The sequence below is a fragment of the Oryzias latipes genome, chromosome 20 (genome assembly GCF_002234675.1).
Source record: "Oryzias latipes chromosome 20, ASM223467v1".
Classification (NCBI taxonomy): Eukaryota; Metazoa; Chordata; class Actinopteri; order Beloniformes; family Adrianichthyidae; genus Oryzias; species Oryzias latipes.
The window spans coordinates 5505283-5532931 of record NC_019878.2 but is presented as its reverse complement, the minus strand read 5'-3'; the positions used below and the strand labels follow the sequence as shown (position 1 = coordinate 5532931).

At 40.4% G+C, this 27649-nt stretch overlaps 1 protein-coding gene across 1 annotated transcript in view; it reads right to left on the bottom strand.

Annotated features, from left to right (window-relative positions):
- The window catches only part of LOC101172692 (potassium voltage-gated channel subfamily H member 2), a 342059-nt gene that overhangs the window by 147700 nt on the left and 166710 nt on the right, over window positions 1-27649 (bottom strand). Inside the window, exons 3-6 of the mRNA XM_011488663.3 lie at window positions 17984-18139; window positions 14571-14784; window positions 14065-14387; window positions 13779-13990 (exon numbers count right to left, since the gene is read on the bottom strand). Coding sequence (XP_011486965.1) covers window positions 13779-13990; window positions 14065-14387; window positions 14571-14784; window positions 17984-18139 — 905 coding nt within the window. The remainder of the gene's footprint in view (window positions 1-13778; window positions 13991-14064; window positions 14388-14570; window positions 14785-17983; window positions 18140-27649) is intronic.

Sequence of the window (27649 nt, the reverse complement as noted above, 5' to 3'; positions counted from 1 at the left end):
AATGTTTTCAAAATGGAAAGTAGCAAAAAGAAACAATTCCCTTACAGCCTAAATACTGTTTGTAAAAACAAACTGCATCCGCTGCTGTCTGGTGTAAATATCTTTTAGAAGCAAGACATGTCCTTTCATAGCCTAAAAGCACTCTCCTGAAAATCCAAGAAGTGGTGGTGTTTTGTCCATCATGAAAATAAGATCAGACACAGATTTCTCCAGATGAAAAGTTGAGACAACAAACCCAAGTTCCTGGTTAATCACAGTCAAATGGTATGTTCACTTCTGGCATGTGACGCCTGTTCAAGAACGTGCTAAACACACATTCTTGAACATGGGGTTCACACTGGACTGTCGCTACCCGATACTAGCGCATGTCCCTGTAGAAAATGTATGTTTTAATATCTTATTCTTCATTATGTATGTTTTAATATCTTATTCTTCATTATGTTATAGCTTTATCTTTAGTGTGAAGTGAACTCATTTTGAACTCATCAGGACTTATTCTCTAGTGACCTTCACTTGTGCTTTGTAGTTGTAGCAGCAACTAGGACTTCTTTGTGCAAATCTAGGAGTTTCCAGAGATGCAATAAATATGTCATGGACTACATTTCTACTATCTGGGTTGAACACCTTATCCTTGGGAAAGTGTTCAGATTCGTGTTCTCATGTGGAGGTGGGAGCTGACCTTTGCTCTGGATACCGGTAAAGGAACCTAGAGTTGTCCAGGAATGATTTACTCTGACCAGATGGGGACTCTTTTGATCTTCGGACTGTGTGCGCCGGTAAAACGGGCCCCCGAGAGGCGGAGCGCATCTGAAGTTGGCAGCCGTCATCTATTGGCCAGAGGAAGCAGGCGGGCTATCAGCTGACGAATCAGAGGGACCAGGGGCGGAGATCCAGCGACCATGCTCTTTCCGGAAGGCGGAGATTCAAACACATCTTAAAAAGACTGGTTTTAAAGTTTTCCATTGTTCTTAGGAAAATCTACGAGTAATTCGCATGTAACTTGTGCGTCAGTAGATCTTTACTTGAGAATCCAGATATATCTGCATTAATGTTTTAATCTGTGCTTTAGAACTATTGTCAGGGAAATAAACTCCGTGTATTTTTAAACCGGTTGAATCCTTGTTTGTTTTACCACTCTCGACTATCGAACACGCATGGATGGAAAGAACCCAAAAACGGACGAATCTCTTTCCTTCAATTTGGTGACCTCGAGACGTGAAGTCGGGGGTGAATAGGAAACGCGGACCAGACCGGTTGGACCACATCATAGTGGCTTATTACGAGATTTCTGAGACTTTCGACGTAAAGTCTGGGGATGCTTCCTGCCATTCAGAGGCCTCATTCATAATCATGGTGAGCAGAGCCTTTTGTAAAGTCTGCGTATTGATGATCTCAAATTAAAGGAGAAGTCGATTGTATGGGTGGCACAGTGTACCCTATACGAACGAACGGGCGAGCGCACCCCAGTAAATAAGTGTTGGGTTCACCCTCCCTAGAACAGCGAATTGAACGGTGGCAAAATATACACTTTGGGCGGCAGTAAAAGATTTTGAAAAATTGGACAATTATAATTATGCAGGTTTTTCGTCTGTTCGGCCTGTACAAAATTGAACGTTGGCAAATTGGGAGCTTGTGATATTTGGAAAGCAGCAAATTGACTAGGTTTGTGTCTGTTCAACCTGTTAAGAAATCCCTTACGAAAAACAGAGTTATTATAGGAACTAATTTTGCGCGTCTAGGATTTTCGGAAACACCAAGGAGGCTTCGGCCTCTACAAATTATTTTTTTATACGCGGAGAGAAACCAAAGAAGGATTCAAAATAAACATGAGCGCTGAATTTGACAGAAGATGAGGAAAATTGTGCATTTTGTCAGGACAAAAACGACAACATGACTTGACGACTGACTGATGACAATACAGACGTGATCGCTGATGAACGGACTGAATGTATGAGATTTTGGAGACGTGACTGCTTATGAATGAAATGTATGCATGAGATTTTGGAAAGTATGGGATGAAAAACTGTTTGAAAGTAGCGAATTTTGGCTTTATTTTCCATGTTTCTGTGTGAAATGTTTTCTCTACGGACGTGGCCATCTTGTTTCGAATTAGCCAATAACGGGACGTTTTAGTTTCTTTCGAATGCGTCGACAGCTCTGATTGGCTTTGTTTGTACCATGTGGTCGGCGTGACGGCGTCCATGGAGACCGAAATGTTCAACCTGCGCTAAACTTTCACGGAACAAAGCTGAAGAGTTTGCAATCTAATTTGAGGTAAAATAACAACTTACATCGTAGTTATTGAGTGTGGTCATGACCTCGGTTGTAAGACGTCGATAAAAACAAATTTCAGTGGTCTTAGTTCGACGAAAAAGATTTTTAAGTAGAAAGGAGTCTATGAGCAGCGCTTCCGATGGAAGTTTCAGCCACAACAGCAGCTTGACTGCAGCTGCAGCCTGCAGCAACAGTCTCTGTTCTGCCTCTGTTCGAACGTAGCCTAACTTTCTCTGGAATTTGCCTAAAGTTGGGCAAATCTTTCTAAAACACAGTAAGATAATATCGGTCTAATATATTTTGTGTAAAATGATTTTGCAATTATTTCGGTTTTCTTATTTTGAATAAATGTCTCTACTTTATTTTGTAATTCCTAATTACCATGATTTAGTTAAGTTTTGCTAAAAAGTAATGTTATTGACACTAATTGTAAGTATTTGTTGGTTTAGATCCGGACTCCCTTTAAAAGAATGTTTGCAATGTTTAATTTATTTTGTATGTTTGTTTTAATATTTCCCAGATTACTTAGTGTTGGTGTTAAAGGGTTTATTGCTGTTTAAAGATGAAAGTTAAAGCAGATCCCATGTTTTGATGTAATTATAGTTTGAAGACAGTGTAAGTGGATGTTGTACAGAATGGGGAAAGGACAAAGCAGTGAATTAAAGTAGAAATGAACGGCATAGGAAGTGATAGAGGGTCTGTGGACACAGAAAGGTATGGTAAGGTAAGGAAAGGTGCTGGTTCTAGTAGAACAGAAGAAGGGAGAACATGAATGTTAATGCTAGTGATAAAAGATTCATTTCAGTGAAATGGTTTATCTTGTTTATCTGTAAGATGCCTAATTTGTTGTGTTATGTCTTTTGGTGTGGTTTTGAGAAAACGGTTAAAAGTTATTGTCTGCGTATTGATTGTCTGTGTTTTAACGAACCTGTTGTGGTTTAGAGTGTGAATTGTGTTTTTAGTTAAATAAGGAAAAGCTTAAATTGTGGAATTTTGTTGCTTTTAGCACTTCTCCAAATTCTTTTTGTAGGACAGCAAGTCCTTAATGGTAAGTCAAAACAATTTGTCTTTTTTTTCTGGATTAAAAGTGAATGATTAGCTGCCAGAATGCATCTAAAACAATGTATTTTTCAAAGATTTTGCTCCACGCCCGTCATATAGTTCAGAGAAAAGTTTAGGGATTTTTTTTTCCTTTGCTGATTTTCATCATTGATTAACTGACTTTAGCATCCATAGAGTTGGTGATGGTGAAAAGAAAGCATGACAGTAACAAATCTGCTTTAACAACATGTTTTTTCCAAGCAGCACATAGCTTTAATGTTGCAGGAAAGGCGCAGAGCAGAGCCGTCCTGAGACCTCATAAATCTTTACACAGAAAACCCCCTCTGCTTCATTGGGTGAGTGACAAAAAGAGCATTTCTCAGTTCTTTGGCTTCACAGGAAGGAGCCGTGTTAGGAGTGTCTGACCCTCAGGTCAGCTCCGCTGATCAAATGAAGCCATGACTGCATGCATGGAGAATGCATCGGAGCGTCTGCAAGGTGATAAGAGTCTATTTAAAATACATCTGATTCATCACTGCAGAGCACATTTGCAGAAAAAGGGCAAAGGGAGGAGTTGAACAACTGAAAAACAGTTATTTATACTGCAGGAACAATCCACTCTGGATAATGAAGGTGTTTAAAAAAAAAAAAAGCACATAACATGATGAGTTTAAATACCCTCAGGACCTGTAGCAATGTTCAGGTATCGGAGGCCGGGACGGGAGGACGGGTATCCCCTCCTGGAAGGCGTGGGCCACCCAGGGACCCCCCAGCAGCAGCTGGAAATGGCATCTGTGGCGCTCAGGACATATGGCAACGACTGCCCACAACAAGGTACCCAACAGCAGAATGCACAGACCAGGAGCAGGGGACACGAACAGCACCCACGACCGCTCCAAGCTCCTCCACTGTGGCGAAGACCACAGGTGACAAGTCGGACAATACCACTTGGTGATGTAGGAGCCATGGTCCCTTTCAAGCTCAGAGGTAACTCCATGAATGGACACTGGTGCAATGTGTTCCTCTATAAACTGCCGGTTGCATCCATCAGCTCTGACAAATGAACATATGACTCCTCAAACCCGGCAAAAGACCATCCAACTGACTTTTGACCAGATGGTGGAACATTCATTTGTGCATTCACCACACACGCCTGTGAATCTGTTGGGATGGAACGTTTTTGTCAAAACAGGAGCCAGCATTTTTTCAGACTGGATGCCATGCCACACCCCACAGCCAACCCCTACTGCTGACACCTGCTGGATCCAGAGGGCCCTGAAACGCCAGGTGTGTCCATGTATTTCGGGTTTGGATGCCATGAGTCCTGTCCTAGAAGCAATATTTTTCCGCCTCCGATGACCTGAACTGCGCATTCTATTATGACAGAGAGGATGATAGACTGTACAGAGAAGCATTTCATCAGGTAGACGACCATACGTGGTATTTAAACTACACTGACATATATATTGGTCAAGAGGGTGTATAGTTTATTTTGCATTCACACACTCACATTTGCAATGATACCAGAAGTTAGTCACACCTGTATTGCACATAGAATTAGCACTCCCCTGGTCATGAAGCTCGACAACTCAGACCCATGACTGAGAGGGATGTAAACAAAACAACTGTCTAAACTGTGATTTTCAGGTGTTCACTTCTCTCCCTCAATAAATATGTACAGGATAACTTTGTCTTCAAGTACTACCTCTTCAGTTCTGGAGCATTTCTACATCGTCAGTCATCGCAGCAGATAGAAGACAGATCATGAAGATGCAGAGGTGATGTTAAAAACGCTCTCTGATGCTTCATGGTCAACAGGTTCATTTGATGTTTGTTCATGCTCCACCGCTTCCCCGGTGGAGATTCAGGTAACTGTAGGAACAAATGTTTTTAGATCTCAGCGCAGCTGAGTGAAGGATGCAGATGAAGGGATGATGGAAACTCAGTTTGGTTTGTGGAACTCTGGTGTAATTGAGCATTCGTATTTTTCGTGGTGTACTCCTTTTTAGACCGGTTTTACAAGCAGATAATAAAACTTATCGCATGGCACATGATTTAAGGGCTGTTGATGATGTAACCATTACTCCAGTCCTCCCTGTGCCTGATCCACATCATTTCAACTTTAACCCCACCATGTGCGTGGTTCACTGCTATTGCTTTAGCAAGTGCTTTCTTTTGCATTCCATTACATGAAATAGCAGACATCTATTCACATTTCAGTATAAAGGTATCCGTTTGCAGTACACAGCTTGCCACAAGGATTTAAATATTCTCCTGGCATTTTCAATCACTGTTTAAAGTTTCTCCGACAGGATATTATGCTATTAGAAGGTTGTGTTTTTGATGTAAGGTTGATTAGCTCCTGCTAACAGCACCGACTGCTGAAATCTGCCTGCAAGTAATGAAAGATCTTCTTTTGACGTTGTTTGATTTGGGTTTTGAAGTGTCTAACAGGAATTTGCAACGTTGCAGAAGGGAAGTCACATTTTTAGGTACAACTGTTTCCAGCACAGGCTCTTCAATGTCTACGGAGCATAGAAAGTCTGTTATGCAGCATAAATGTCCAGAGACAGTAAGAGAAATTATGGTTTTCTTGAGTCTTTGTGGTTATGGAAGAAATTTTCTTCTTTGTTTTGTGGAACCTACTGCTCCTTGAGGTCAATGCTAAACGACAAGGGTGACAGACCTCACGGCTGCAAGGCAACGACAATAAGTGGTTTCATTTCTTCACCTTGTGATCTTGCCTTTCACAGGACCGTGGACAAGGATGCCTGTTAATCTGAACTGTGCACTGATCTGTCTGTTGTTCTCCTATTTTATGTTCAATTTCTATTTTTAATCAATTTATATTGTTCCTTTCAATTAATCTGGTTTTGTGTTTGTGCCTTATCTCTGTTTGACTCTGCAATGTTTCCACTCCAAGAGAGGGAGATGGACATTAGGGAGTCTTAAGGAAATTGTTTTATTATCATTGTCAAATTGTTTTATTATTATCATTTAAATGTATTTGTTTAGAAGGGATGTTTAAATGGTAACTCAGATTGACCTTTTTCACTTTTTCTACAGCTTTGTGTGTGTGTTCTTCTCGTTCACTCATCCTGGGCACGGATGAGGAAGTTTTACGACACTGTCCTGGGTTGATAAGGCAGTTATACGACTGTCTCTAATGAACTTTTCTTTTTGTCTTGAATTTTTTTCTTCCCCACTTGTGTTCTTAATGACAGCATGAGGAGAAGCAGACCTTTGAGAAGAGAAACACTGATGGACTTTTTCCCATCACATTTGCTGCTCTCCCCTCCGCAGGCGTAACATGATTCTTGTGTCTTGTGTTTTGTTTTTCTGATATGGTTTTTGGTTATTGCTTTTTATTTTAGAGTTCCTGACCCTAACGCTAATCAATATTTAGATCCACAGCAGATTCATCTTGGGGAGAAGGTACGTATGTGTGGACACTCCAAGCTCTTTCACGCTGTTCTGTTGTATCTTCTGTATCAGATCTCTAATTACCAGGTTTATTGAGAAGTTCATAGGATGCCTGGTTCAAGCTGGTCAGCGCTTGTGGGACATACAGAAGGACGCGAGTGTTCGAGGCCCTGAAGGACCTTTTGGATTTTGTTGCATTTTACGTATTGCTATTCTTATTTAGGTAGAACAATGTATCACAGCCCCTCCAATGGGACCCCATGGAGGAGATGGAAGTAATTTCCTGAATTACGCTTGCTGTTATGTTTAACAATTCTGTTTTTCTTTTAGTCATCTGTGTGATTTTGTTCTGCCTTAACATGTCTCGCTTTCCTCCCCCTTAATTCCAGGTGTTCTTTTGCTTTACAGGAACTGTTATCTTTTTTACGGTTATGCTTTTTTTTTTACTATTTGACTTTGACTTACACTGAATTAGACTTTGAATTTGTTTTATTTACCTTGTTTACCACTTTAGTTTTTGTACTATGTAACTTTACTTAATGACATTGTGCCAAGGGGTTAGGTCGATCTTGTAAGCATGGGCATCCTTCGGGGTGGTTGTCGCAGGAGCACGGAACCGTCGCGAGACTTTTCCTGTCAGACTACACACTGAATGTTTAACTGATGCTCCAGACAGGTTTCGCTCGCACGTTCATGCATGGACGCCTAACTCCTTTGAAATATTTTGTGTTCCAGACTGTGCGGGCTTGAGACCACAGATGTCGGGTCAGGTGGACCTGTTTGTAATGTTTTGTTGTTTTTGAGTGTTGTAGTGTTAAATCTTTTAGGTGATCACACTTTGTGTGATCAAGAGAGGGAAATGTAGAAAATGTATGTTTTAATATCTTATTCTTCATTATGTATGTTTTAATATCTTATTCTTCATTATGTTATAGCTTTATCTTTAGTGTGAAGTGAACTCATTTTGAACTCATCAGGACTTATTCTCCAGTGACCTTCACTTGTGCTTTGTAGTTGTAGCAGCAACTAGGACTTCTTTGTGCAAATCTAGGAGTTTCCAGAGATGCAATAAATATGTCATGGACTACATTTCTACTATCTGGGTTGAACACCTTATCCTTGGGAAAGTGTTCAGATTCGTGTTCTCATGTGGAGGTGGGAGCTGACCTTTGCTCTGGATACCGGTAAAGGAACCTAGAGTTGTCCAGGAATGATTTACTCTGACCAGATGGGGACTCTTTTGATCTTCGGACTGTGTGCGCCGGTAAAACGGGCCCCCGAGAGGCGGAGCGCATCTGAAGTTGGCAGCCGTCATCTATTGGCCAGAGGAAGCAGGCGGGCTATCAGCTGACGAATCAGAGGGACCAGGGGCGGAGATCCAGCGACCATGCTCTTTCCGGAAGGCGGAGATTCAAACACATCTTAAAAAGACTGGTTTTAAAGTTTTCCATTGTTCTTAGGAAAATCTACGAGTAATTCGCATGTAACTTGTGCGTCAGTAGATCTTTACTTGAGAATCCAGATATATCTGCATTAATGTTTTAATCTGTGCTTTAGAACTATTGTCAGGGAAATAAACTCCGTGTATTTTTAAACCGGTTGAATCCTTGTTTGTTTTACCACTCTCGACTATCGAACACGCATGGATGGAAAGAACCCAAAAACGGACGAATCTCTTTCCTTCATCCCCCACCTACAGTTGGAAGAGGCTTGGTGTGAAATGTAAAAGTGATGCAAATCTGGTGAAGCTACACCAGGCTTTTTCTTTCACAGCTCTATTCCAACATATGAAAGACTCTGTGTCATAGAATTCCAGCCGGGTGCAAACCGCAATTGAATAATTTCTCCTCTGTAATTAATTTTCGAACAGTATCTTTGTGGTAAAAATGATGCCATCCATATGTCTCTACCAAATTGAAGTCACCAATTGGTCAAAGTTCCACCTGCCTGTTTTAGCTTTCAATCGTGTGGTCATTGGGTGGTTCAAGTGTCATCTGGAAAAAAAAACCAAGCTGAAATGTCATAGTAGGCACAAAATGCTCAATGTTATATTTAGACCATAACAGTCCAGTTAATTGTGCACAAAGCATGACACTGGACAGAGGATGGGTCTCAGAAACTCAGTGTGAGCAGTGTGATAGTAATCTACCCAACAGTTACATGCATGTACTGTGGTTCTGTACACCTGTCTAGGCTCTCTGGAAACAGGTATGTACTTATCGATCAGTCTGGCTTAATGTTTCATCCACGAATGGAAGGAGCAGAAGGAGGATTAGTATCTATAATTTTCATAAGTCTGTATAGCAAAAAGAAAAGAACAAAGACCCTTCCCTGGGGGGGTCCGTCTGCACTGGATGGGCTGTCCTGGAGCTGGGATACCTCCTTCTTTGGCCCTGGGATGGGGCGGGGCAACCCTCTTGGGGCCTGCGGTTGCTCTGGGCGATACCTATCATGGCTAGGGGAGGCAGGTGGGCAGGCTGGTTGGCCTTGGAGGTTTGATGGGTTTAGGCAATTAGTGGTTGCCTCGGCTGGTTGGCTACCTCGGTCCTGTCGAGGCCTGGCCCCGACTTGCCCTCCTCCTCATATATTCACTTATTAGGGTGATGGGGGGGGGGGGGTGGGGGGGTCAGCCTGTGATGCACCTTGGGGGGAGGACCTACTTGGCAGTGCTCCCCCTCCCATATTTGCCATATGAAACGGGCCCCTCCCCTCTCGGTTTTACCCTTGGTAGGGGGGATGCTTGGACATCACTGCCAGCAAGTAGAAGACGTCTTCTCAGTGCCCTACATGCCAATTTTAACTGCACCGTTTAGTATACACACTCTTTATCCCAGAAGAATATACACTCCAACCCTCCCCACACACACACTCACAATCTCCATCACCTGGCAGAGGGAACCAGGCCCTCAGCAACAGCAGCCGTGTCCCTTGGGTGCTGGCTTCCTTGGCCCGGCGGTCTTCTCTCCACACAGGGAGAGGAACCCCTGAGTTCTCTGACAAGACCATAAGCCGGGGATCACATCACATGTGAGCCTGGGGTGGTCCGTGTCCCTGTGGTGAGGGTTCTGGTCCTTGCCAAGGTTATAATAGTTTCTGATTTTTTATTAGTTTTAGTTTTTATTTCGTTTTGAATTTTTGTTTTTAAATTTATTTAGTTTTAATTAGTTTTTAGAGGCAGCTTTACTAGTTTTTATAAGTTTTTATTTTTTGAAATTGCTTCGTTTTAGTTTAGTTTTTATTAGTTTTAGTGTTAGTTTTAGTTTTTTCATTTTTTTTTTTTGTAAATTAGGATATTTGTCAGGTGCATGATTCAAAATCACCAGAATAAGTATTGTGTGATAAAAAATCAATCAAAAATACATTTTGAAACACTTATTATTCAGAGGACACAAGTACAACCATCCTTAAATTAAAATACAACAGCCGATAACAGCATTACGTTACCTGCTCTTGCTTCTTTTTCGGGGGAGGGCGGGCGAGAGGCTAGCTTGTAGGTAGTGTTGATTTGCGTTTTTGTGTGCGCTTTTTAAATGTACTTTTCGTAGGGTTTTTTCCCTTTGAGGAGCGTTCCACAAATTTTGTCTCCTGCTTCGACTACAAGGCACTTACTTTAGTTTTCTACGCTGTTATATTCAAAAAAGTCCCAAATAGGACTCTCCCGCTTTCTCCCAACTTTTAATGCAGCCATCACGCTCATGTAAATGTCTATGACCACGCTAGCCGGCAGTGTCTGACAGACATCATGTGACGTCACAGACAACGTGATGCCGTAGGGGTCAAATACACAGTAAAACTAGCAGCGTGAAGTAAATAGATTTTATTTCAACCCAAAAGACTTATGTATTAACAAAGACGAAAACGAAGTATTTTTTGGGGTTAATATTATTTAGTTTCAGTTCGTTTTATACACACAACAAACAGTTTTAGTTAGTTTTCGTTTTTTTTAAAACTCTCGTTTTTATTTTTATTTCAGTTAACGAAAATGTTTTTTCAGTTCTAGTTTTAGTTTTTTCGTTAGTTTTCGTTAACTATAATAACCTTGGTCCTTGCACACTAGGGGACCCCCACTTCTCTTGGGCGTCCTTCTCTTGGCCAGCCCCTGCCTTGCTCACTCCTGGACCAACCATGCGCTGAGTGGGTGGCTGCCTGGAGCACGGGCCGGGTCTCCCTTGGGGGCCCTGGCTCATGCCTGGGGTGGGGGGATGCTCAGAACTCCTGGGTGGTGGTGGCTGCTCATCTGGGGCTGGGGGTAATCTCCTGGGGTGGGGCCCCGCATTGGGACCACCGGGGGTGGCACGGGGCTATTCCTCTGGTCGGGCTGGAGGTTGCTCTCTCTGTTCCCCTATGCCTCCCTACTCTCTGGCATTGGGGGCCCCTTTGGCCGTCCTGCTGGCCCTGGCCTGGAGGCAGATGTGATTCCCGAGCGGGTGGTTTTTCTCTATCTGCTATACCGTGTGGGTGTTTGGGGGGGCCCAGCTGCAACTGCTGTGGCGGGGGCCAAAGTGGAGGGTCGTATATTGGAAGCTGTTGATATTTTGAAATATGTATGTGCCATCATCACAGTTAATTGATCCAAACAACAAATTCTGCCCAGAACTGCAGTAAATAGCAGCACTGACTAAAACTGAAAACCTTCTGGCATGACACAATCATCTCCCCAATATGAAGAATAAGACTCTTTTGTACTTTTTTCTTTTCAATATTCTTGTACATGTTTGAATCATTGACCTCAATAAGCATGTTTAGAGACAAATTGAGGCACATGAAAATAGACGCTACCAAAACATCCTGAACATCTTGCACATGGATCACATCATCAATGAGGAAGTGTGCAACACAACATTCATATCCACATGACAGCCTGCTAAGCATTGTAAAGAAAAGAAAAATGACCTGGTATGGACATGTGACAAGATCAAATGGACAAGCAAAAACGATGTTGCAAGGCACAGGTACCAGGAGGCAGGAACAGAGGAAGTAGGAGCAGAAGTGGGAAGACAAAATCAAAAAATAGAGAGTTTTGTTTTTTTCTGACTGAGAGAAGCCCATGACTGTTGCAGATGGCAGGAATTTTTCAGAAAATCATCAATAATGCCCCTACTACCCATTCAGGGTTAAAAGATTAAATAAACTGATATGATACAAAACAGAAATGTGCATCTATTTATTTTCTGAATCCCTTTCAGGGTCAAAGAGTTGGACCCTATCCCAGCTACTGTTGGATGAGGGTAGGGTTCACCCGTGACACTCTCACATTCAAACTTTCTACTTAATTGCTTGAAATAAACCATTTAAAATCAAATTCAAATCAAATCAAAACCTAACAATAATTTAGAGACACCATCGAACCCTTTAATGTAACGTTTTCCGTTTTTGGGTTCTACGTACAAAATGCTCGTCCACTGAACACGCGTTGAAAGTTAAAGTTGAACTTTAGGTACTTAACATAAAATTAGGTATACTCAGATTTGGTAGTGATTCATGGATAGTATCCTTTTTATTTTACTAAAGTCCCAACAGTTTGAAAATTGATCATGGAGGAGAAATTAATAATTCTGCCTGGTTGGAATTCTATGACATCATGTCTTTCATATATCGGATTAGAGTTGTAAAAGAAAAAGCCTGGAGAAAGATTTGCCGGATTTTCAGTTCAGTGCATTCTTAAATGCGCCACACATGCCTGGTGTAAACATAGCAAAACACCAGAGCTTAAGCTCCTGTGTTGACATCCTAACGACTATGCAATTAATGTAATTCCAGCAAATTCTGAAGTGAAGAAAAGCAGCCTTGTGCTGATATGCAACACAAAAGTGAAGTGCTTACGAAATCAACGTAAATCAGCCGATTCTGTGATAGAGCGGCTTTGCGGCATTATGTACGTTTTAGTTATGTGTTGCATATCAGTGCAGTGCCGACACAGAATGTCATTTTTCTCCGCAGCAGAGTCAGCTGATTCACATTGATCGCGTAAACGGTCAAGAAGTTTCGACAGGCCAAAGAGTGTGTTATTTAGTGGTGTTGCTGGCAACATCTCTATACATACACAAGAAAATCAGGCAAACTCCACACAGAAAAGACCCATCTGGGAGCCTTCTCTCTGTGAGGTGAGACCGCTAACCACTACTCTACCATGCAACCCTGTAAACCAGTAAAATGCAAAAAAAACAAAAAAAAAAACAATCATCTAGCAGACATGTAAAATTCCTAATTTTAGCTGTAAAGGTAAACCCTACATTCACCTTCAGCAGAAAGTTTACAGCAAGACCTCAAGGTTCTAGAAAAGGAGCATCAGCATCTTTGTGTAACTGTACCCATGAAAACTGCAGTGTGGTGCTTTTCAGGCCATGTCATACAGCCACCACATACATTTGGCACATATGGTACCGAAGAAAATTGGTCATGTGTAAGTATACGTGTAAAAAAGTGAGAAACATTGTGATCTATATGTGAAATTATCACATGAATGAACCACATTAAACCACGCAGAAATATAAAAAAAAAACATGCAAAGAACACGTAAATCAACGTAGAACATGAACCGTGCATGATTAATTGGAGATTTGTGCATCAATTATGTAATTTTAACATAATATTTACGCCGTATACACAATATAAAAGTTATACATTGGTGGTACATGCCTGAAAAGTCCGTTAGACATACATGGAACGGTTGTGGAAAGCCAACAATTTTGCTTATGCCTCACAAAATTCATGCATAAGTGCATACGATTTATAATTGTGTATATACTACGTATATTAATATTAATAAACTGCGTAATTCTCTACTGACCAAAACAGCTCAAGACCGATTTCATGCAAAGACCCGTTGGCCAAAACCCTCAACAGACATCTGCGCACATTGACAAATGACGAGCACAAGAAACATGAATTATGTAAATCACAAATGAATCACGACAGACCGAATTTTTATATGCGGAAAATGCGCAAAATGTACATAGTGGTTGAGTGACAGGGCTTTCACTCACACACACATAACTCTATGCACCCCACATCCAGTTTAGACAGACAGTTGTTCTTACCTGTGTGACTTTCTCTGTAACGTTGTGCGTCCGGTCAATGAGCTTGCAGGGGGCGATAATGTCCATCTCCCCAGAGGGCAGGGCGATGAGTGGATCAGGTTTGAAATCCACAAAGTTAAGGGTTATCTGAGGGATTTTTGAAATTGCACGGTAGCGCATCAAGTCAGAGTCGGAGGTGGAGTTCAGCATGTTTGACTTGCTGTTCACAGCACCTGGAAGCACACAGAGGGTTTGACAGTCTGAGTCTGCACCGGAGGTGTCTTATCTGTACCCCCTTCCCTCTTACCGGTGCTGCTGCTGGCCGGCCGGATGCTGCCCCTCCTGTTCTTCCGGTCCCACTCTGGCCTCATGGCCTCGATCTCGTCCACGGAGGAGGCGCGACGCATGCTGTAGAAGCTTTCCCGCGAGCGGCTATGCGAAAGGGAGCAGTTGGAGCCCGAGCCGTCTGGGTTGAGGCTGAGCCGATGGTGGGGCGCTATGAACGGGGAGGACTGGTTCAGAGGGCCAACCAGGTGAGGAAGGGGGGGAGGGGGTGGTACGAGAGGCTCAGAGCACAGTAAAGTGCACTGATCCTCCTGCTGTTCTTCTCGGCAGCTCTGGAGGGTTGATCTTAACAAGAACATAAAAACAGTTCTGAATTCAGATCTGAGACAGTTTTACCATGAAGTCATGTGACCTGAAGAATATCAGCTAAAACTAAAAAGTAAATCTCAACATCTCAGGTAAAATTTTGGTTTGATTTCAGTTCATTCTAGTATTTATCAATGAACTAAACTGTCCTAAAGAGTATACCTGTTTCCGCTGAGTTGTTCCTGTCGGTCGGTTGATAATGATGGCAGTGGCATGAACTCCCCTAGGCCTAAGGACTCCGGGCTGGGGTGGTCTGAATGCAGGGGTAGAGGCGTGGCGGTGGGGATGCGACCGGTCTCTGCATCATCCAAGGACACTTTACTGTTGGACAGGGAGCGCAGTGGAGGCAGACGCAACTTGAAGCCTCTTGGACGACCTAGGAGAACAAAGTCAGACGATGGACAGAGAAACTGCAGTGAAGCAAATGCATTTTAGTGAGACTGAAGACCAAAAATACCACACATCACAAACATGTTCAAGAGTAAGAAGTTCATTTGTCCTGCAATAACAAGTTGACATGTAGAACAAATGGGGGATATTTCTACCAAATGGTAAATTTTAGTAAAGAAGAGCTCAGTAAAAAAGTTGCTGTTTTCTTCTCTGTCCCTGATTGACATGTAAAATGAGTAAAAATGTTTGAATCATTAAAAATGAAGTTTTCTTCCGTCTCATATGTACAGAAAGAATTTATAAATTTCTCAGAAATGACACAATCATCTCTGTAGCACTTCTGTTCAGGGATTAGAGACCCTGTTCAATTCATTTAAATTCAAATAAATTTTATTTATACAGCCCAAAATCAACATAACAGTCGTCTCAATGGGCTTGGTCCCAATAATTGTAAAGTAAACATAAAATCATACATATCATGAATACAAAGATTTCAATGGGAAAATTCTAAACTGAACAGACTAAACTAAAGTGGGCATTCCTACCTGTAGATCATCCTTCACAGTGGTACACTTCAAATGAAAATATAAATTCTACATCCACCTTCAACAGAAAGTAGACTGAAAATTTTTTTCAAACAATTTTTTCTCATATATATATATATATATATATATATATATATATATATATATATATATATATATATATATATACTGACATAACTATCAGTGACGTGCAGTCACCTGTCGTTATGGGAAGAAAAGAGAAAAAATAAATTCAATTATTATATTTAATCAGTAATTTGTGCTTTGCAGTCATTTTCCATTTAAATGTACCATTTTTGGGTGTTTTTTCTTTTCAAAATCGCTGAATTTCCGCATTTGCCGTTCAGATACTAAGTGACGTGCGATGAGGCACCAGCACGCTGAGCCTCACCTTGGATTGCGCAATACCTATGCAGTCAGACGGTACTGCTGTCTCTCTGTATGTCGGTTCAATCACTTGTACTATATGAGCTGAGTTTGCATAATTTAGCAGATGTATATGATGTACAGTGTTTGTTTTTATAAATAACTGTATGTGAGGGACGTGTTTCTTGTGCTGAGCGCTAAACGCCGGCAAAAAAGCCGCTGGGTGAGGCCAGACATTCTCGTGCCTCATGTTAGGGGGCGCCGGTGAGCCCTGAGATTATGACGCTAAAAAACAATAGAATAAGTGATAGCAAGCGGCAAGTCATTTTCTTCAGAAGGAGCGGCGTATGGACTTTATTTACAAGTAAAGGTAAGACGATAATAACGTTTGTGCTTTTTTCTATGCTGCAGTTTGTATATGAAAAAAAAAACACGTTGAAATGATATTTTAAATATATATATATATATATAAAAGAATTTCAGATTAAAAGTGCATTTCTAAGTATTTCTTTATTCAAATCATTTTGGGATCAGGAGCCAATAAAAACCAGAGGTTTAAAAAAACTCAGGTTTGTGATGCAGCAGCTGCCGTGGGCGGGCCAAAAAGTCTCCCTGCATCGTTCCAACTCTAAATCCTCCACCTGTAGACGAATACAAGAATACTAACGTCTTCATTTTCTTTGTCCGGGCTGGCATCTGACTCAAAACTGCTCAGATTTTTTTTTTTGCTACGCTATTGTTAGCTTGAGGTTGTGAGATGCTACAGTTTAAGCTAGTTGCTTAAACTGGGCTAACCTCCCCGTCATCAGACCTGCCCATGACTCTGGCAAATTTCTAGTGAACTTTCTGCCACTCTGAATAAACTATGTCTTAAAGACAACACAGGTTTTTTTTATTATTTTGGTTAAAAACTGAATAATCACAATTAAAACACCACTGGAAACACTTTTACATTAGAAAAAAATGTAGTTGGAGTTGGACTTTGAAAGCATAAAACTGTTTAGAGTCAGACTGATGTGGAAAGCAAAATACACGAGGAAAATATTTTTAATTTTGTTTTTTTCTGCAATAACACATACAAATCTATTTATAAAAATAAGAATCTGTGAAATCTGGGTGTTATTTTACAAGACGTTTTAACTCTGAACATCACATGTTTAAGGGGTTTTGAGTTTGTCCCTCTCCGTCCTCCCAGATCTGAACCGATCAGATGGTATCTGGTGAGTGTGGTCTCTCCTTAACCCTCCAAGTAAAGGAAGTTTTTCTCTCAACTGTCGGCCTTTGTTAGCTCATAGTAGAGATTACACCAAAAACCCTTTACTAAAATCTGCTGGTCACCTGTACGCTTGGATTCTCTGGGCTGAATATTTATACAATGACTTTGAATTCTTTGAATGACCGAGATATCTGTAATTATTTTATCTTGATTTGATGTTTAGCCTTTTAAATTGAGGTAACCTACCTTACAATCTGTAATTTTATAAATAAACAAAATATGTCCCTCTCCGATCATCCTTTGATCTTTTGTAAAAGTGTTCCCAGTGGTCTTTCAATTATGATTATGCTGTTTTTGGACTAAATAAAAAAAACTGGGGTTTTCTAGGACATGGTTTCTGCAGAGCGGCATGAGGTTATCAGAAATAGACTTCTTAGTTGTTGTAAGTTTCTCCTTATTTCCTATCAACCCTTTGCTTACATTCTCTCCCACTAGTTTACAGCCCCTCACACCCCAAACAAAACATTACCGGGGAAACAAAAATGGCAAGCAATATCAGAGCTATCCAGTCATGCATTTCTGAGCCAGATTTCAGCACAGACGAGGAAACCAGAGACGTCCATGGATTTATTTGTCTACAAGTGGATGCATCAGAATTGAGCGGAGCAAGGAGCTTGTGGCCTGCCGATTGTAGTTTGTGTGTAGCAATTATAGGCTTTTTCCAACTGCATTTTTTTGTTTGCTCCTGATTCACAACAATTTTAATTAAATAAATATTTATAAATGCAATTTTAAGCTTAATTTTCTTTATAAATGCCCTCCATCATGAAATAAATGTCACAAGAAAATGTTAAAATCACTTAACACACAATTTTAATTGGAGTGGGTCTTTAATAATTTTGAAATCTTCCTCTTTTTCAATATAAATGTCAACCCAATTTTTATAATCCAAAAAATGCAAAATCCATCATTTATTAATTTTTAACCTTTTGTCTGAACACAAACATCTAAATTTCTCGTGCAGTGACTCTTTAAAGACGATGCTAAGAATCCAGTACCTGTCACAAGCCAAGTGGGCAGCCGATGGTTCAGCTCCTGTTTGCGGTTGTGGAGAGTTTCCTCAGTCATGACCTCAAAATTCAGTATGAACATGATCACTACGCCATCCTCGTTCTTCACTGGTACCACGTCCACCATGCACGGGAAACACTGCCCTGCAGGACGGACAGAGAAGGTTCAGTCAGACTGCAGGCAATTCAATCCAAACCTCATTTGTAGACCTACACTGCGGGCTATTTGATGCTTGGAATGACTTACAACCTTGTTTTTTAGACATTCAAGATATTTAATATAAAGTTGCTTTAACTTCTCTTTGCTCTACACTTTTCCAAGCTTTTCTCTAAATCAGCACAGTGGGGGTTTTTTTTGTCTCATACACAGTGTTAAGATATAGAAATCAGAAAAGCATCATTAAAATGAATAAAATCTTTTCATTCAAAACTCTTGACATAGAAAAACTTGATTTGAGAATAAATAAAAACTCAAATAGCTTGATTTAAAAAATGTTCTTAATTCATTTTATTAAACAGAATTATTTTATAACATAGAAAATCTTCAATACATATCTTAGACAGTTTTACTATTGAAAAAAAATATTTTGAAAACCATGATATGAGGATTCACGGAGATGGACCATCATATACTAAGATCATATTCTCATTTTGTTTATTTTTTGCTCTAGAATGTGTCATTTCCACTTATTTAACTAGTTTTAGTCACAGTAATCAAAACAAAGATTTGATTAATAGAAAACTAAAAAAAAAACACAAATTCTTTCCTTGGAACAGTCAAAACAAATTCTTATTGGGCTGCATAACATTGAGCTTGACAGTTTTATCCAATAGTTAGCTTTTTTAGCTTATTTTGAGGAAATATTTGTTTCTAGATTTTGCCTTTTATTCAAGTAATTATTTAGTAAAATGACTTTCTGCATGGACAGATCATTTTACTACTTTCTAGTGGTTTTCTTCACTAAATATTTATTCTTTTCCTATTTTTAGGCTGTTAAACTCTGGGGAAAACAGAACAGCAAAGAAATAGCAGAAATTAATTCCTATAACAAACCTTAAGTCATTTTATTATTATGATTATTTTATAATAAGGTGAAGAAAAAGTGCAGAAACACAAGCTTTTTACACTCTGCAGACATCTGAAGAACGTTCACCATCAACTCCACCCTCTTATTTCGTGTTTGATCAGCCATTCCTATCTGGTGTATGAAATGAGGCACGCTCACTTGTTATCTGTCACATGAGAAGCAACATAAATAAGCATTAAAATTAGGCTAAATATGATGATATGAGAGAGGCATTGGAGGATGCACAAAGCAACTTTTGGCAAAAGGACTCCAAAACATCAAAGCTTTGAAATACACCAGTAAAAACAGGACATGACAGACAGCATCAAAGAACTGGTCAGATTAAATCAAAATGAGGTCATTTAGCTTGGGTTGTTTTCTGGAAGCACAACTAGTGAAGGTTAGACAAAAACCGTCCAGCATCTAGAAGACATTTTCTTGAAACCACACCTGAAATTACTAAAAGAAAACCCAAAATGCATTTAGAAATTACTTCTTCTCTGCATTTTGAGATCAAAATACCAATTTTTCCAAAAAGAAAAAGACTTCCAATTTCACCAACCAAATGGCCTCCACTGGTTTTGATTTAAGCAGTTTAAATTTAGCTCATTACTGAAACAGTTACCATTACAGTGAGCATTACCAAAGTAGCCTTTGACCTTCCTTTAAAACCATCAAGCATACATTCTGCTTCTTACCTGGACAGTAAAATCAAATAAAAGCCTCTTTAAATGACAGTTTAAGTCACAACATATCGCACATCCCAACATCAAGACTGACTGCTGCCCGCCTGCATCACCAAGCCACCCGCCTGCCATTCATCTCACATCATCGCTGGAGAGTTGGCTCAAATCTGATTGGGCAACGGCATAATCCCAACACAGCCAGTGGAGAAAAACATGAAAAAAATGAAACGCAAGGGGGAAAGAAAGGATTACACCATCTGGCCACATCCACCAAAACATGAGTGTGTCTGAATGGCTGATTGATGTGTAAACGTGTCTCTAGATATCGTCTTCATCTAGACGAAAGCGGGTCATGTCCATTCATGTTTTCTGTCAACAGCTGTGAGGCTCTTGTGCTGCTTTTTTTAACCACTGAAGGTGTTGCTCCATTAGGCTTAAAGCTGATTTCACTAAACTGCCACTGACACCAGCATTGCAAACGTGGGAACCCCGAGTCCATCATTTTGAAGGTTTTTGACCTAAAAAAGAAATGAAAACAGAGACTGTAGGAAGTGAAGGCTGTATTTTTACTATTTCTCTGCATTACAATGTCATTTTTATTTGTATTATTTTGCCAAATAAAAAAAGAAAAAGAAAAGACAATTAAAAACAATGCAGGGAGAGGCAAAGCATCTAAAGGACTTATTTAAATCCATTTGCACAAAGATTATAAAGCGTTTAGAAGTACAGACGCATTTAAAAGTACAGGAAATAATACAGTTATAGTTGATCAGAAGTATATCACAGCAAATATGGCATTTTAAATGAACAAGATGCATGTGGATTCAACTGTACAAAACAGAGAATGAATGTTTTTTTGGCATTTTTTGCAGCTTTTTCCATCCATTTCTTAGTCCGTTTTATCCCTTTCGGGATCACAGGGTTGCCTAACCCGGCTACTGTTAGGCGAAGGCATGTTACACCACCAGTCTGTCAAAGGGCCACGCTATCACACACTCATACACATCTAGACACTTCAGAGTCACCAATCAACCTATAAAGCATTTTTTTGGACTGTGGGAGGAAGCCAGAGAAAACCCACAGCTTTTTCCTCCGTTAAAAAAGTCATTCCATAGTCTGTGAAAATTGCTAAAACGGTTGACAAAAATGTTTGAAAAATGAAGCATTAATCACAAGAATAGCAGCAAGAGACTCACATTCTCACTGGGATTTTACTTCAGATATCACAGAAATCATTGTGCTGCTCACTTGGCCCCACTGGAACGTCCATTTATCCTCACAAAGCTACCCTCCTATCCCTTCCCTTAAAAAGTCGTGCTCCTGGCCCGACACATGGATGTGTCTGAGTGTGCACACGTTCACAACAATGACGGATTAAAGGTAAAGAAAAGAGGATTTGATTTCAATTCCTCTTAGTAGTCGCACTTTTCTCTCTGCATTCGCAGCTTTCACCCACTTTGCTTCATGGTCCAGATGCACACGTGACGTTCTTATAGTCATACAAGCATTAAAGCATTCACTAACGTGTGAGTGATCCGTGCTTTCTGCTTTGTTATGTCCGCTTTTATGGGAATAAAAGATTTGCCCTACGAGAATCTGAAATGATTGAGTTTTGAGGTCAGCAGATTGGACGCCATTTCATCTAAACGCTCTGCCTGAACGTTTGTCATCTCTATGTTCTCGTCAATAATCGGATTCAGCATTACCGACTTACAAAGCTAGGAGGGCAGATTATCACAATACCCATACAGAATTCTGCATACAGAAAAGAGAGGACAGATGATTAAACAGACCATCACAACAACAACAAAAAAGTCATTGCGGTTAGAAAAACTGATTATGAAATTATTATAAAGCCCAAATCTTTTCAAAGCCTTTGACACCATTTTAGGTGAAGGAAATTTGTTTAAAATTTGATTCCATATTTCTTTAGTGTGCAAATGTGTAAATGATACTTTAGAAGAATCTCAGATAGAAGCATTTTAGACACTATTAGAGCAGAAGTAAAAAGAAGACCAAACTTTGCTCTACAACTGTGTGAAAACACTTAAAAACGTCATGACCTTTTCATGTGTGATTTAATCCTTTTATATATAAAACTGTACTAAAGCAATATGTCGTATAAGAAAAATACCTTAATTAAAAAGGCAGAAAAAATATTTTAGACCAAACAATGCTTTATTTATAAATAAAGTCCCCCTCCGAACATCTTTGGATCTATTGTAAAAGCTTTTCGAGTTGTCTTTTAAACATGATTTTTTTTTGCCAAAATTTTAAAAAACGTTTTTTTGCTAGGACATAATTTCTCCATATTAACAGTAGTAAAAAATAAAAATTCTGCCTTTGAGTTGTGGGCAGGACTGTTAATGCGGAGCACCCTCACCCCCCCTTCCCACGGCAGAGCAGGAAGCTTCTATTTTCTACATCATCAAAAAGCTTTTATCACATCATTGTTTCGTCTGCTCCTGATTCACATATATTTGAATAAAGAAATGCTATGAAATGTTATTTACAGCTTAATTTTCTTTATACATGTCCTCCATCATCAGAAAATATCCATAAGAACATGTTAAAAACACCACTTTCATCGGAGTGACTTTAACATTTCATGGCTTAAAGAAGTTATTTACTTTGAACTTGTGGTTCTTTAGTTTTAGCCCTGCTGGAAGTCAGACGTTCAAGCAGAATTTCCTATCAACGCTTGATTGCATCTAGAGCTACATTGAAGACAAGATACAGAAGAGAAACACCAATATCCTGAAAAACTCTGCTTGTTTACATCAAGGTTACTGCTTGCTGTTCCACTTAGGTGTTGGTTGTCATGGATTTCCATCAAGATGAGAATATGGTGTCTGGAAACCTCCAGGTTATTAATTATTTCCAAAGAGAGATGATTTTCATTTAAGAGTGAGACAGCAGTACAGGGATGAGGGCTGTCTTTCCTTTCACATTTTATTCTGAATCACATGAGACAGTAGAAAGCATCACATCTGTTCTGCTATACTGTTTGGTCCGATTAGGAAAACAAAAGATTAAATGCTAAAACAAATCATAATTTCTAGTCCACTGTAATACATTTAATACCTTTGGCACAGTGAATTGGATTATATGAAGGAGCAAGCTGTTGAAACTTGTCCTGTTTCACACCACAAGAGGATCAAAGGAGGCTACATACAACTCAATTGAGCATCTTTAAACCGTTTGAGAAAAAAAGAGATCTCCAAAGATGATTTAGAAATATCTAGAAAGCTTTATTCATATTGATAGTGTATATATATATATGCCTGGTGGTAAATTAAGGATAAACAAGGATTTAAAAGTTTGACTTAGCTCTTCTGCAGGTTACCTAACCATATTTTCAGTCACAGTTCCAAGCAAATAAAAGATCCATGTCCACCACTAGATGGCAGAGTAGAACAAACTATGGTCAAAGGCGATCTGCATGTGATAGATGCACAGAACTGGACTCACAGGGCCTGCTTCTGTTTTTCCCTGAAATAATTTGCATGTGATCTTAGCATGAGTGACATTCTCACAAGAATGAAAGAGCAGCTTGATGAAAGAGTGGAGAATTTGCATCTTCACAGCTGCGCATGGTGCAAGCATGATGTTGTTCACTTTTCGACAAATAAGGGGTCGCTACAAGGAATAAGCTTTCACTGATCGCACAGGTAGTTTGACATAGATTCTACACCGGATGCCCTTTCTGACAGAAACCTGTATTTTATCCTGGCTGGGGACCAGCACAGGGAGACCCAGACTTGTGCCGCCTTGTGGCTACATACTTAGGCAGTAGCACAAAGGGTCTTGCCCAAGAACCCACACCAGGTAAAACTTATCGCGCCCCCTGGGAATTGAACCCTGATTATCCAGACACTACAGGGTGCAAACATGTACTATGTAGATTAAAGTGAACCAAATAAACAAGAGGACAATCTAAAAATTACATCTCTCATGGAAGACGGAAGAGTCCAAAGGCTGATTTCCACTGGTCTGTTTGTGGTGCATCTCCGTTGCATTGACATAAAAAACTGAACGTTCATCAATCAATCGGAATTTTGAAATCGACATGACTGTGTCTGAAATTCAGCCCTCCGCAGCGCAAGCTTCATGCAGGAATTCCTTTTCCAGTCCATCAATGTATCAATTTGGTGGTAAAAAGCCAGAAAACACGAAACAGGTGCGGGTTTCAAAATAAAAACTTCCATTGTGCTTTCAAAATAAAATGTTAAAATTTTGATTTCATATATGCGGTAATGTGGCCACGTGATAACGCACGTTAACACCGCAGATAACACTCTGTCCATTTTCACCATGGACAACACAAGTTGAAAGTAAAAACATATAACTTAATTTATGACACGTATATGTATCTTACAAGGACTCGGTGAGGAAGGAGAGGACATGGGGCCTGATTGTTAAAGTTTTGGATGTTGATGACACGGGGATAGCAGGAAAAATTACTCCTCCGTGAGCCAGAGGGTGGAGGGACGGACCGTAGACACAGCAGAGACAATTTAAACTAACTGACGATCTTGAGATGGACTCCTCAAACAACACAATAGAGGTGGACTGGTGTAAATCCGGGTTTGCTAAGAGTTTGCTAAGTAAAATGTCTGCAAAGTAGAATCCAAGATTTACACAAACACAAATGCTTTTCCACAGCAAGACTCACTAATCACTCATAGTCTATGGTTTGGACGTCTGGGAGTCTGGTTTTTGTGTGTGAAACTAATTCTGCTCCCTACTGGCAGTTAATAAGAACTAATGGTGTGGTAGTTGATGGTATGATTGATGCTGTGGACTTGATCAGATTAGGGTGACAAAGCTTCAGACCTCCTAGAGGATCCATCAAAGCAGCTATCCGTCCCAGAGGTGCCAGATAAAAATGGAAAAGTGCTGAACGTGGGCTGGAATTAGTCTCCTCTTCGGGGCTTTTTCACACTGGATAGTTAAAAGAATATGTGACGCGTTTGTAGTTAAGCACCTCAAAAAGGTATACTGTTTTTGAAAAATATACACTTCTATTAGGAGGCTATTTTTTGAGGCGACAAGAGGATTATAGAAATAAATATATTAACAGGCCACCAAATACAAAGATTTTCATATTTTGAGATTACAAAAAGCAGAAATGAACAGTTATATGAAGATGCAAATGGAGCATTTAAATTAGATTGGTGGGATTTGCATTTTAGACATAACATTTTCAGCTTTTAAAGGTAATTAGTGCCACGGATATTTTATTGATGTCTGACTCCAATAATCTGCAGGGCAAAACAAGAAAAAACAAGAAAAAACTTTATTTTAATTGTTGACAAATGTTAGCTGTAGTTATATTCACAAACAGATTTTTAGACTCAGTGTAAATCTATATATTTAAAAAGTTCTTTGTTTTGTGGATCAAAAGACAAACACATGTCCAGGAAAACCGCATATAGGTCTAACAAAAATACAAATTAGCCTACTGGTACAAGGGGAGGTGGTTATTAAAATAATCATGCATTTTGTGGTACAAGCACCAGATTTGGAATGGTTGTACCCTGGATCCCCTCTTCCAAAAAAGCCATGTGAAAATTATAGATTCTAAAATACCGTATTTTCTGGACTATAAACCGCTACTTTTGTCACATGCTTTCGACTCTGCTGCTTATTCAATCATGCAGCTAATTCATGCATTTTTGACGGCCGCTAGGGGCGCTCAAGCAGATAAGGTAAGTGTGGGACATGGGGAGGACAGTGTATGTGTACCTGCCTTAATTAGTCTTAGAGTGGAAGCTGAATACATAATCCCACTTCCTGCAACAAGTCTATTTATTTTGACAAACCCGCAAGCAGCCAAATAGCATGCAACTCACTTATGCTCTTAGACCGCTCAGTCATGGTGCAACAAAAAGAAACACCCATCCTCAGCCCTATTTTGGCCGCATCCCACAATCCTTTGGTGCCATTAGACACAACGTGCATGTGACCGCCACCACAATATGATGCAGCTTTCAAGTTAAAAGCAATCATTAAAAGCAGTGTGAAAAAATCCACCATCACCAACGGGTTTGGAAAAGCCGGTCTGCTGCGTGACGGAGAGGACAGCGCAAGCTCAGAGGTAAATTTGCCTCAGAGGGACACTGAGAGCTACAACGAAGGAGAGACTGAGAGAATGTGGCGATGAATGTTTGACGCTATTCTAGCTTTTTATTTTTTTTAAGTTCTGCATATGTGAGGAACTATAATAAACACATTCAATTTTTGCTGATGATTTACTTTTTCTGCTACTCCTATGTTCAGACTTCAAGGCTTTCTGGGGGAAACCTTTTATTAGTGTGCCGGGCCTCTCACTCCCTCTTGCCGGCGTGTGGCTGTCACTCCCTCTACGCTGCACGCGGTGCGCTTGCTCTACTCACACACGCGCGCTCAGTTTAAGAAGCACATACACATCCTCATTCTACAACAGAAGTTTCCATCTCGCGAGGAAATACGACAAATTTACTGTGTTCTAATTATTCATTTCCATTGTATTCATTTCCATTACACGCTGCGTGCTTTCTTGAGTGCGCGACACGGCCGCCCACTGTAGGATTTTGTGTTGGCGGGGGTTTACTACTGTTCTCCATCACTCTGTAACACCAAACACGAACGTGTACTGTTAGATTTTGATGAATATCACTACATGTTTTGTTTGGGAACTATTTTGCGCAGCGCAACATTACTTGTCTGTATAAAAACAAAGGCGGAGCCTCCTGCCCCGTGTTCTTCATGGGTCTCAGGCTCATGGCTACTGGAAAGATGACAAAGTGTCTGCAGTTTCGTTTATTACTGGGCAATATATAATTTTCTGAGAAGATGTCTGTAACAGCACAGGTGAAGCCTTGCATGCAGCTCGAGAGCGGTCCGCTGCAGAACAATCAATACTCACCCCCAACACACATGTGCGCGCTCCTTCCTCCCACACACGCAGCGCGCTGACACACATACACATAGTCATTCTACAAAACCTATATAGTTAGTTGATTAGTTAGATAGGTAGTAGTTAGTTGTTACTGTTATTTGTTGATAAAGAATACTCGTAATTGTTCATCACCGCGGTGATCAAATATTCCACACTGTCACAGTGAGGAGGAAGACTTCCATGGTTTCAATGCACAGGAGGAAGATGAAGAAAGCTCCCAGTGACTTTTACATTCATGTTTTTTAAACCAGCCCTGTTGGCGGTGTGTTACGGTGTGTCACTATTGTAGAAGGAAACTTCTGGCGCATTCTGGCTTGCCTATGCGCAGAGGCGTGTGCTCTCAGCTGCTCTCAGTGACTTTTACGTTCATGTTTTTTAAACCACCCCTGTTACTATCATATCGCTGCCGTGTTACTGCCGTGTCACAGGCACCGTTTGGAGAGAAAAGCTCAGGTATATTATTAAAACTTTGAAAAACTCTATGTACCGTCTTTCTTTGTAAATGTGGTGTACTTTTCCTGCAATTACTTTTTTCTTTCTTTCCTCTCCGCCAAACGCGGATCTTCCTTCAGGGTTCACTTCCCCGTTCGGACCCTCAGAGCCTCCAGAGTGGGTTAATAAAGAATCATTCATCTTCTTCTGGGGGAAACCTTCATTTATTACAGTTCTCTTTCACCCTGTATAACAAACATAAACACACACCCCAACACACTTTCGCTGCTCTTGCTCTCACTCTCTTGCACTGCACTCAAGCTCACCCCTCCTTCTGCTGCAGCTCCCTGCTCCTTCTTACACACACGCGCCCGGTTTCAGCTCATATACATACTCAATCTACAACACAATCCCGCCTTAAGCCCCTAAGACTCATGGGAAGTGGGGAATCGTGGGTGTAAAGTTCCTCACCATAACTGAGGGGGCTGTAAGCAGAAGTCACCTCCATGCTGTTTGTTTGTTTGTG